The sequence below is a fragment of the Empidonax traillii genome, unplaced genomic scaffold (genome assembly GCF_003031625.1).
Source record: "Empidonax traillii isolate 1590-97213 ecotype Southwest subspecies unplaced genomic scaffold, ASM303162v1 scaffold154:size1206225, whole genome shotgun sequence".
In the NCBI taxonomy this organism is placed as follows: Eukaryota; Metazoa; Chordata; class Aves; order Passeriformes; family Tyrannidae; genus Empidonax; species Empidonax traillii.
This window is the reverse complement of record NW_020955347.1, coordinates 145,974-157,750: the sequence shown is the minus strand read 5'-3', so window position 1 is coordinate 157,750 and position 11,777 is coordinate 145,974. Positions and strand designations below refer to the sequence as shown.

The 11,777-nt window shown below is 39.4% G+C and overlaps 1 protein-coding gene across 4 annotated transcripts in view; it reads right to left on the bottom strand.

Moving 5' to 3' along the window:
* Positions 1 to 10,908, bottom strand: part of AIMP1 (aminoacyl tRNA synthetase complex interacting multifunctional protein 1) — a 39,052-nt gene extending 28,144 nt beyond the window's left edge. For 2 of the 4 annotated variants that reach the window (XM_027884728.1, XM_027884729.1), the window contains exon 1: positions 10,819 to 10,908. In XM_027884728.1, the coding sequence (XP_027740529.1) occupies positions 10,819 to 10,820 (2 nt within the window). In that variant the 5' untranslated portion in view covers positions 10,821 to 10,908. Of the gene's footprint in view, positions 1 to 3,870; positions 4,024 to 10,818 lie in introns of those variants that run through there. The other 2 variants (XM_027884731.1, XM_027884730.1) reach the window with 2 other exon arrangements.
* Positions 10,909 to 11,777: the final 869 nt, after the last annotated feature.

Sequence of the window (11,777 nt, the reverse complement as noted above, 5' to 3'; positions counted from 1 at the left end):
ACACTACAGCTGCAATATTCAAAAGGTTAAGAGTTCTTGCAGCCTCATCCACATCCCTGATGTAAACTTGTGCTAAATGTCTATTCAGGGAGAAGTTTCTACTAATGCTTTCCTCAGTCCAATTCTGAATCAACTTTGTACTCTTTTCCACCTCTATGCAGATGCTCCAAGGACTAAACAAAGCAGAGACATGACCACCCTTAAGGAGTTCTGTCCAGGTTACCGCAGCAGTCAAGCACTTGGATGTGATCTGTAACAAAACTTAGGCTTTAATTTAATAATCTGAGAAGTCTGCCCAGTAATTCAATAGACATAGATGGCTCACAACATGACTCAAAAAAAGCAACTTCTATGTGCTGCTCCACTCAAGTCTCAACAGGTTACACACCCAGTACATCTGCCAGGTCCCCTGGAAGTTCCGTAGAGATTCATCTGCTTGTGCTTTGTAGTATGGTCTACAATTTGAGTAGCAGCTCCTATGCCATAACAGTTGGACAACCTGATATATTTTTTCAGTAGTGTGTGTATTTTGAATCCCACTACATTAATATTTTAATAATACTATCAAAATCTTATGGTAAACGATCACTACATGCACAAGGAATTCTCACATAAATCCCGTGATGAAAAAGATGCAGCACCCACACTGTGCTTCCTCATTTCTTTGACCTTAATTAAACCCAGAATACATCACAGTTCTTTGGAACAGAAAGCTTACATCAAAAACTGACAGGGTTTTTTGTGGTGTCTTTTGTTGTTTGTTTTTCTTTTGTTTTGTTGGGGTTTTTTATAAATTTAAAAGCTTACATTTCCAAACCACAGTGTATCCACTTGTTATATATACATGTGTGTATGTACACACATGTATGTACAAATATAAACATATAAATATATATTAAAAAATATCTGCTACTCATGTCTCAAAGTATCCTCATAAAACTTCCTTGAAAGGTGATGGACTTAACAGACACATATGCCTATAAATTCAGAAATTTAAGAGGACTCAGCTGCATCTGGACAAGTCTGCAAGGTCAGCACATGCCACAGGAACTCGAAGAATCTGTACTGTGGTTCATTCTCTAGGGTTTTAGTGGGGAGTGAAAGCTTTAGATTACTGTTGTAACTAGAGAGTAAACTACTCATAAATTAGACAGAAGAATCAGAACTGCACTGAAATCTACCTGCTGCTGCCAAGTAGAACAATTTCTTAAGCACTTAATTGACTTTTGCAACTTTATCCTAAATAAAGTGAACATTAACACTACCTCCTTAATTTAGAACAAGTACATCAGTTAAAAATAGGTAAAGAAAGTAAGAAATGTTTACATCCTCTCCCTTAAGACAGGTCTCGGGAACAAAAATATATTTTAAAAGTATCTCTCAAAATCCGGTATTTTTCTTTTGGGTCTGTCAGGGCAGTAAGGATAATAACCCTTGTCAAAAACTGTAGCTGCTAAAAAGACACTTTAAAAATATCTTCTCCTTAGAAATCTGAAGAGTTTGGAAATAAGAATACCATTAAGCAATGTATTTTATGTCAGCAAGAGTCTGGAAAATAATGGTGTTAGTTAGGTAGTTTAAAGGAACATTGATCCCTGCATTCAATTTCAATTCATTATATTCTTAATGTCTGAAACCTGTCTACTGGTTATCTAACATAGTCCAACTGCGTTGTAAAAGCAGTAAATTTCAAGATTCTTTTTGATTAACATCAGCATTTTTACATATAAAAGTTGTATCTTGCAGAAAAGCTAGAGGAAAACAGGATTTAGCCACTCAGTTAAAGCAAGTGCTAAGGTTAAAAATAATCATTATTTATTCACAAAAGCATTTAGCAGACATCATGTAGATGTATTGCAAAAGAATCAGTGTTCTCTAACTTCAGACACATTAACAATTGCTGGTATTTACTGAGGCAGAAACTTTAGGTATTCTTTATAAGGGACAAATAAAATCTGAAGATAAAACTGAAAAGGTGCATGTTTGTGTGCATGTGTCTGTGAGTAATCAAGGAAAGAATAATGGCAAACATCTCTTAATGGGGAGCAACAAAGCTGTCAAAGCTTTAAGGGGAAAAGCAGTCCTTGCCCAATTTTGAGTCTGCAGTTGCAATCTTCTATAAAGATACTAAATAATCCTGAGCAGAGAAAATTATTAATTCAGCTGTGAAGCAAAAAGTCAAAAAGTCTGAAGCTGTGAAGCAAAAAGTCTTCCACTGCATATTCCTGACATCAGCCTCAAAACACAGGTCTTTCCTTTCATCACATACAGAGTAAAGAGATTTAAAATTTCTAGCAGGCATCTCATCAACTTAGAAAAAATCTCCAGATACAGCTGTTGTTAACTAACTACCTTTTGGACACATATTTTAACTTCTGTGGTAGAAATATACATAGTATTTTTCCCTTTTGGAGACAAAACAAAGGAACTCTGAAGAAAAGGTTTCAGTAGATTTAGATTTCTGCAGAAGATTCCCAGTAGGAAAACAAGCAACTTCTGAAGCAAAGAATCTACAGCAACTACCTGTCAATCATTTCTACATAAAGAATACAAAGTAACAATTCGAAGGACACTTCAAAACAAAATGCCCCCATTCCTTCCCCTCGGTCCAAAGGGTTGTACTACAACAGAGTTATTTCAGATCTTCTCCCGATTTGAAACAAAATGAATTTTGAAAGAAAGATATCTTTTGCATGAAAGAAACCCATTCCTTTTCCCTGTAAGCAAAGGCTGCTTATATTTAACCCATACTTTTCTTTTAGAAATGAGAATCACCTCATTCTTATTAATGGAGAACGAGTGATCAGATTTGATATGCTCATTTTACCCCATGCAAACAAAAGGCTTTTGACTATTTTAGTTATTCTAGCTGACACACAGAAATGACCTTCCCAAACCAAAAAGTGTGATCTTGAAAAGTTTTTTTTCTCAAGTTGTTTTCTGTATTCTAAACTTTTTGATTACTTTCTAGTATCTCTTGCTAAACTCTAGGTGTTACAGGAGAGTGCCCCCACTTTCTTCTTCCCCCTGTTAATTTAACATTACACAGTCATCAATAACTTCTCACAAAACTGTTCACACACTGGTACTGAAAAGACCTAAGTTAAGAACACCACTGTAACTAAATATCTGCCTTTACGAGCACTTGATAACCCAATTTCAAAGCAAGTATACTCAGTAGCCCATGGGGCAGTCCAGCACAGCAGCACTGTTAGAGTTAACAGCATGTTAGCCTGGGTAAACTTCTTGACCATACCTTTTATAAATACTTAGGCACTGCTTGAGAGAAAGCATGGCAGTATTGTATCTTTTAATAGTACCAAAAACAAAGCAAGCAGTTCTGTAATTGCATTTCCGAGCCTTCTTTGTAGTTGTATATAGTGAGAAACTTGTCAGGTTCTCAGCTTTTAAAACTTCTAGGATGAAAATGATTTCCCCACTTTTAATAGATCTGTGCAGAGGGGAAAAAAAAATTACAAAAACAAACTCCCTGTGCACTCATCTTGGATGTTGAGAGGGCTGATGTCAGCTATTAAGACTGATAGTCTCTGACAGAAGAATCCTCCAGGCAGCTTTTGGGGAATAGTCATTTTTCATCTATGGATTCAAACTATGGAAACAAAAGAAGCTTTAAGACAAGTTGGGCTAAACTCTAATTTTGCTGTGTTCCAAGTTATTTTACTAAAAATCCAATAATTTACAAACAATTATTTTCAATTAGAATATCTTGGTTTAACATCTTCAGAAAGTACTAACTTTCAGGTAAGTTTTCAGTAAAATTCAAAGGGAAAAAAAACCCCCAACATCTGTGCCCAGCTCTTATCATGAGCATTATTTTATAGATGGTCATTTGGATTTGAAATCACTTACCCACTGCAATGCAGCAGGGTAATTGAACCCCTCAAAAGATTAATTTCCCCGGTGAACAATTCAGTGTCACATCCTAGCTGGCAACAGTGACTTCCTTAGAGACTGACTGTCACCAATTACTAGAGCCCTTGACACAGAAGGTTTCAAACCTTACAGTAGGACCAGCACAGATGTGAACTCAGGCCCTTCACTCCGGAGCAGCTGCTACCAAGCCAAAGGCAGTGTCTCCCACATGCCATGCACTCCTGGGGGAATAGCAGTCCCCAGCGGCCCCAGACAAACGAGCTGCTGAAATGATCTGTTCACTTATCTGCAGAGTTTGAAACAAGATGCCACTACAAAGATGTATATTAAACTGCAATTGAGAAACTCTGGGATAGAAACCAGATTCAATGGCCATGGATTGTTTCTGAGAGAGAGTCCTGAAGCCAGAGACTAATCTTTAAACTATTAATTCCTACTCAGTTGAAGTTATGTTGGGAAAGCTCCCGATGAGAAGAAAATGGAAATAGAAGTGTTCCTTAATAGGTAGTTTTATGCCAAAAGATTGAACCAAATGACCTCAAGAAGAGATTTGCTAACTTGAGGCTATTTTTGATGATGTTTGATGCATTGCCAGCTGCCAGGAATGAAATTTTCTTCTAATCCAGCATGGAATCTTCCAGTTTTTCAGAATTTTTAGCAAATAATGAAATCTATATGAATTGTGTTTAACAGATAATGGTTATATATAGTATACATTGCTTTCTAATATGAATGGTAGTTTAATCTTTCCTATCTGCAGTTTTGGAAGTAAAGGAACAGTTTCTAGGTTGTTACTATATATAAAGTAGAATAAGAATTTAAGGATTAAGGGTGGTGAGATACTGGAGCAGGTTGCCCAGAGAAGCTGTGGATGCCCCATCCCTGGAAATGTTCAAGGCCAAATCAGATGGGGCTTTGAGCAATCTGGTCAAGTTGAAGGTGTCCCACCTGCAGGGTGGTTGGAACCAGACAATCTTTAAGGTCCTTTCCAACCCATTCTGCAATTCCATAATTGTACACAAAATCATGGAGAGTAACAAAAATTGCAAAAGTTAGGTAAGCAGAGAGTCTCTCTTTTCTGGAATTTCTCTCTGAAAATGTATACAGCAAAGAAGAATTTATCCAGTTCTCATTTCAGTAAGGTATCAAAGTCATTTTCTTTAGAAATAGCAAGTGTCAACAAGCGATTACAATTGCTCTTGTACATGCTCCTCAATGCATTTAATCATCAAAGTGGATCAATCTCAGACCACCATAACTCGAAGTTACTGTAACCTTAGAGAAATCTTATCTTTCATCTTGGTTGGTAGAGATGATTTCCTTACTTATGCCTTGAAGAGTAATTCATATCTGTATTAATGCTCACACTATGGACAATAAAAGGGTTTTGGACAAATGTTCCCTCCTCAGATTCTATAGACAGAGCAGGTGACCTACCCGTACCAGAAGGGTACCTACCAACCAACCAACAACATTCTGCCAAAACATATTTAAACAAAACAAATCACAAACATGCAAGTGAACAACTGAAAGGTGCTCTGCTCCAAGATTTCAAAGAAATTACAATCTCAAAACATTTGGAGCAGTCATGCTACCCAAGCAAACTAGCACATTTTTATTATGATCAAAACCCACTTGTCCTTGTTCCATCTATCCCCTTGTTCCATTTATCATTCAACTGACTGGAGTGACAGGGACTATATTTTCAGGAGGTAAACACCTGCTTGCAAAATGTTCCATGATTGTTATGGACTTCACCATTAGAAAATTTGCCCAAGGGGAACTAATGACTTAATCAATTAACACCACACCACAAAAACAACTTCAGAAAACAACTTCTGATCTGGGAACTTACTACCCTGCAATGCCTCCCCACTCCAGTTAAAAAACAAAAGTCAGTTCAAACTTGTAATTTCTCTAGAAAACAAGTGTGAGTGAAACAGGAGTAAATAAAGGAGAAGTAAGTCAGGAAAAGCCTGACTAGACACATTTTATTACAGGCACACTGTCTCAGCTGCTCAAGCAATACTAACGTTGCACTCATACATACTCAAGACCCCCTACAATTGCCACAGAGATCTGCCTTTGTTCAGATTCCCCTTTCCTGTCTCTCAGCTTCTTAAAGACACTTCAAAGAAGATCAAAAAGCTTGAAAGAAGTACAATTGTTTAGTCTATAGAAGAGAAGATAAATGGGAGACTTGGTCTCATTCTTCAAACACAAAGCAAGCTGGTACGAGAATGGGGCTAAACTGTTCACCAGGTCTGATGCAGACATCAAAAAGAATGCAAGATTTAAGTTTTGGAAAACTTTCAAGTAACAGTAATAGACTGAACAGGCTGCCTTTGCAGGTTGTGGGATATTCATCACTGGAAGGTTTTAAAAACAGGTTAGGCAAACATCTGTCAGAAGAAATTAAGATATAATAGATGAGAACGAATGAGATCTTTTGCTCCTCTTCTGTCAAGGTCTTTTTGTTATACCTGGTGTTACAAACCAAATAATATTTCCCTCTTTTATATCCCTGTGTTTTATTTAACATTAGAAAACATTTAATAAAACCTACCCTTCTGTGATATTTCCACATATTCAAGTCTGTTTATTTGGGATAACAAAATACACATAAAAGATCTGCTAACTCTGAAAGCAGGAGAAAAAAAACACCTGTGAAGTAAAATAATCTATTAAATTTACACTCACTCTGAATAAATTGACCTCTAACATCATAATGCAGACAGCAGTCTATTTTCTCATTCTCCAAAAAAAAAAAAAAAAAATCTGAAAACTTCAACTGGTGACTTACTAATCTGTAGTCACTAAGATCTTCCTTAAAGGAATTTTTTTTTAGAAGAAAGCACTTTTTCCCAAGTACAAAAAAAATTAAATAAATATATATATATATTAAAAGGAATTTTAAAAAAATAGAAAGTAGAAGGCTGCTTTGAGAAATATCCAAACCTTTTTTTAAATTATATTAAATTATGAGTAAGGACGGCTTCCACCACACCAGGGGGAAAAAAAGTCAGAGACCTTTTTCCCGCTCCCTTACTGTTTAATACTAAGGTAACCAAGGAAATGAAAAATAAACATTGATTTCCCCCTCACAGTCCAATACAACAGGAAATCTAACAGGGGAAATGTTTCTCGGTAAAGGTAAGAACCATACTACAGGTAACTGTTTAGAAGAATAAATGGATTTCTGGGGGTCTTGCTGGACTGACATCAGTAACTCATCCAAGAAATATCAGGTGCTGTTTGCTTTGCCCATGTCTCATGTTCCCAGTAGCTGCTCCCTATGCTGACTCCTCAGTTCTATCTATGTTACCTGGCATTTGACCTTCTTTAGATCTTAGGAAACTCTCCCTTAGAAGAGATAAACATGAATGAATACATTCACATGACACCAGTGACACACAGCAATCAAACTGTAATTAGAAAAGTTAAAAAATATTATGGTTGATAACAGATTTGTCTTCCTGCACACTTGATCAATCCTTCTAATGATAACTGCTTACGTTATTTTTATTATATAGCTATTTCCTAAGTATGTTTACAGCAACTTGTACAGTAGGTGGGGTTTGTAGGCAACCAAGAACTCAATTTTTCTTTTCATTTTTGGTCTGGGCAGGTCCTGGATGATATTCATGTCCTATTTTGGATCTTGATATGTGCTTTTTCTTGCCTTCAGTCTGATGTCAAGCTCTCTCTGCTGCTTCTTAAGGCTTCTTAAGAAATGAACAGAGTAACATGACATACATAAGATTATTTATTCTACTTCAAAGAGGAAGGTACAGGAAGCTGAGAAACTGATAGTTTTCTAATTGGATTCTATTGCCAATTACTGAATTTACATAAAGCAGCAATTTTAGAAGTGGTTTATTGATTCAGAAAGAAAACACAAATTACTACAGCTGATTATTACGTTACGTTATCTCTTACTATCTCAGAATTCAAACTAGCATAGTTCTACGGTATCAAACATGCTGTGTAATAGAAGTATAGCAGTATTTTGAAGCATTCATACAATATTTCCAGAAAATACTTTTAAAGTTTCATGCCAACTGAAATGAGTGTACTGTATCTCAATATATTACAGACTAATATAAAATGAAACATTTTTAAACTTTCTACTTTAGTCCTAATTTAAGAAACAAACACACACCCCCTAATCCCTAGTCACAAACAATCAGGTCTTTGTGGAGTTCATGGAATAAAAACAAACAGAAGATTAAGATTTGGAAATGCCAATCAAACTGTTGTGATTACATGTCATTTAAATAAAAAATACAGCATGAAATTTCAGTGATAAACACTACAGTTACGTATATATATTTCAAATCCTCTAAACTAGGACCCTACCCTTCAAGAATATAATTGTACCAAGGATAATAAGCACACAGCTTTAGAAAGAACTAAGAGGAAGAAAAGGGAAGAATGCCACCAATACACCTTGCATGACAGAGCATTACTCACACAATGTTTTATAGTTCTCTTTTCAGGAAAACAATATTGTGAAACTTTCAGGTCAGTAGAAAGCCAAATATTTAAGTAGATTAGAATCTTGTAAATTTTTGATTTTCAAAAACAATTTTAAGAAAATGGTATTATTTGATTTAAAAGACTTTGCAAAGCATAACAAGTCTTAGGGGCCTGTTTGCTCTCCCCTTCGGAGCACACAATTAACTTCATTCCTGGTCTTCTTGGATAACATATCTAATTGAAATGACAAAAATGTATTAAACAGACTTCAGTCAAATATTTTTAGGAAAACAGCCACTACAGACAGCATCTCCTAAATCAAAAGGATGAAGAAATATCCATGGACTGTTTAGCCCTCCTTTGATAAAGAAGACCTAACTTGTTAATCCTAAATTTATACTTACTGAGAGTTATAATGATGTCAAAAGTTAAAATTATAAACATACCTTCCTGCATTAAATTTATTTTTCAGACTGTTTTCCCACTCAAATATGCTTCATTCAGAAGCATCAAGTCCTCAAGGCCCTGGGCAACTCAAGAGCCCAATTATTTCCAATCTGATGGACTGTTTCAAGGAAATGTCCTTTTTCATGTGATACCATTTTCTTCACATGGTTTACTGCTTTCAGTCTGGAGAGTAAGAAGTTGTTTCCTTCTCTCTTTGGATTTAAAGGTGTAAAAGAAATGAATACACCTATAGCAATATACAGAAAATACACACAAACTTCATATTAACAACTGGAAAAAGATATTTGCTGAAGATGGTTTTAACAATTATTTTGACTTAAATCACTGCCCTCAACATCTTGCACCTTCAGGATCCGGTGGAGCTAAAACATGAAAGCAATTTACAGATATATATTGCTTAAATACTTTTAAGCCAAAATTTCTTGTAACAAGAATATATTGTTAACTTGTGATAGAGTGGAGAGAATATATTACCACGAAGCTGCATTGACCCTTGAGGCTAGCTAAAAAAAACCAAAACACAAAAAAGACAACAGCCAAAAACAAAACCCAAACCCCAACAAACAAACAAAAACTCCACCACTTTACCAACCCATTTCTAAGGCCTTAAAACTTTAAACAACATCCAATTAACAATTCATATTTGGGACTTTGATTTTGCTTGATTTTAAAGATTTTGGGCTTACCTTCCAACTGGTTTGCCAAACAGTGCCATAAAATTTAAACATAACTGGAGAATATTACAGCAGGTGAATCGCAAGGACATACAAAATCAGGAAGCTGTATCGAATCCCTGCTCCCTCACCTCACTACAGATTTCATGGAAGCATCCAGAATCACAAAACTATTTGCGAAAAGCAATGACTTCATTAAAAAAAATTAAAAGTTCTGAGTTAAAAAAACAGAAAGAGCAAGAAACGCAAATATTACTTAGTTTGCAGTAGTATTTTGTTCGTTTTGCCAGCTGCTAAACTCAGCTCAAAACAACTTACAGGTCAGCCTAAGATTATACAGCACTTCAGCAGTGTTGCCACGTGCTGGTTGGCTGTGCACTCGTAACGCGACCTAACAAGCAATAACCCCTAAACTCATCCCTGTTATCCACTGCATCCATCCCCAAACATAGTATGTGCTGTATGTTAAACCTTGAAGGTATCCTGAGATACTTTCTCCTGAGGATGGACCAAACACTGAGCTTTTTGCTCACTAAAGTCATAAGAAGAAAGGCATAACGAATATTCTACAATCGCAACTGAGGCAGCATTTACTTTCCCACAGTAACAGCCGTTCCTGTGCCAAGCTCGGTAGATTCTCCCTGCCTGCCCTTCCTGGGCTATTACAGCGTTTTTTCCAACAGCCCGCCACCACGCCGCTTTCCCAGCCCCTCACTCCAGGGGAGCGGCTGGGCGCAAGAACGCGACTGATTTTGGACGGACCCCTTCCCGTGCGGGCGCGTCCTCCGCTCACAGCGCGGTGCCCGCGTTCGCAAAGTCGCCCTGCGGCCACAGAGCGCGTCGAGCCCTGCGAGTAAACCCCACGTGCGAACCGAACCGGGAGTTCGGCGCCGCTTTCCGCAGCTGGCGGCTCCCGCCCCACCGCTCCGCAAGGAACCCCCGCCGCGGCCCACCCGCGTTAGCGCCGGCGGCTCGGAGCCAGTCAGAAGCAGTAAATTAGCGGGGCTCCCCCGCTATGAGAGCTCGGCCTGGCCCGCGGGGGAGCTCAAGGGCTTGATGCAGCCACGGCCCACTGGCGCGGCGGCTGGTGAGGAACTGCCGGAGTGGGGCACCCACGGGGGCGCTGGGAGAGGACGAGGGCAAGAGCCCAGGGCAGACGCAGAGCCAAGGGCAAGGGCAGTACCACAGGCAGAACCAAGGGCAGAACCAGGGGCAGGGGCAGATCCAGAAGCAGAGGCAGGGCAGAGCAGGGGCAGGGGCTCAGGCACAGGCAGAGCCGCCGCGGCCCCCGCGGGACACTCACATGAACCGGGAGCCGCCGCCGCCGCCCGCGCGTAGAAGAAGGACCCGCTCTCAGGGGCTGTCCAGCGAGCGCCTGAGGTTTAGAATCGGGCTCCCGGGAAAGGCTTCGCTGTGCTCAGCAAGTACCGGGCTAAAGAGCGCCCAGCGCCTTGTTCCCGGAGCACTGGTGTGTACACGGCGGGGGAGGAGGGCCGGAAAGGGTGTTAAACGCTGTCATTTTAGGTTTTTTGTGGTTTTTTAAAGACCGGAACGAAATAGAGCTCAGGCATCGCTCAGGCCGCCCCTGGTGTCCTACAGCGGGCGCTGGCGCAGTTGAGTGACGCGACTGCGGGGGCGGGGAGGTGGAGCTGGCGCAGGGACCAGCGGGAGCATTCCCGGTCTCCATCCCGGAGCCCTTCCCCCGAGGAATCCCGGCTGGCCAGCTCCGAGCGGCACACGGGACTGACCGAAGCCGCTGGCGTTTCTGTAGCAGTCGTTTAGCGAGCCGGGCGAGGCTGGTTTCTGTCCTACGAGGTTCAGTCCCTGAGCAGCCGCTTCTGTCGGAAACATCAAATGGTGACAAACCCCGTCTTTGCATCTTTGTAGGGACCCCGGTGTAGCAAAAGGTGCTGAAAAGCAGGTAAAAGGAACGACAGGTAGAAGAGATAACAGGTTTATAAAGGAGAGAAACGGGGCTGAGAGTCTATGCTCATCTATCAAAATATATACCGAAAACTATCTTCTTCGTGCCGTCCAAGTGTTGTTAATTTCTCCCGCTGGGCTGAATGTTCCAGCTGTAAGTGTGAAACTCGAGGTGTCCTTGTAAGTTTTGCTAAAATGCTCTATTTCACTTGAGTGAAGTGATGCTTTAAAGTACCCCTGCAGAGGAATTACTGTTCAGCGTTTTCATGTAATAACTCTTTACATATGTGTTAGTTACCCATGCCAAAAGCACCATGATACCTGTCTGAGTTTCCCCCG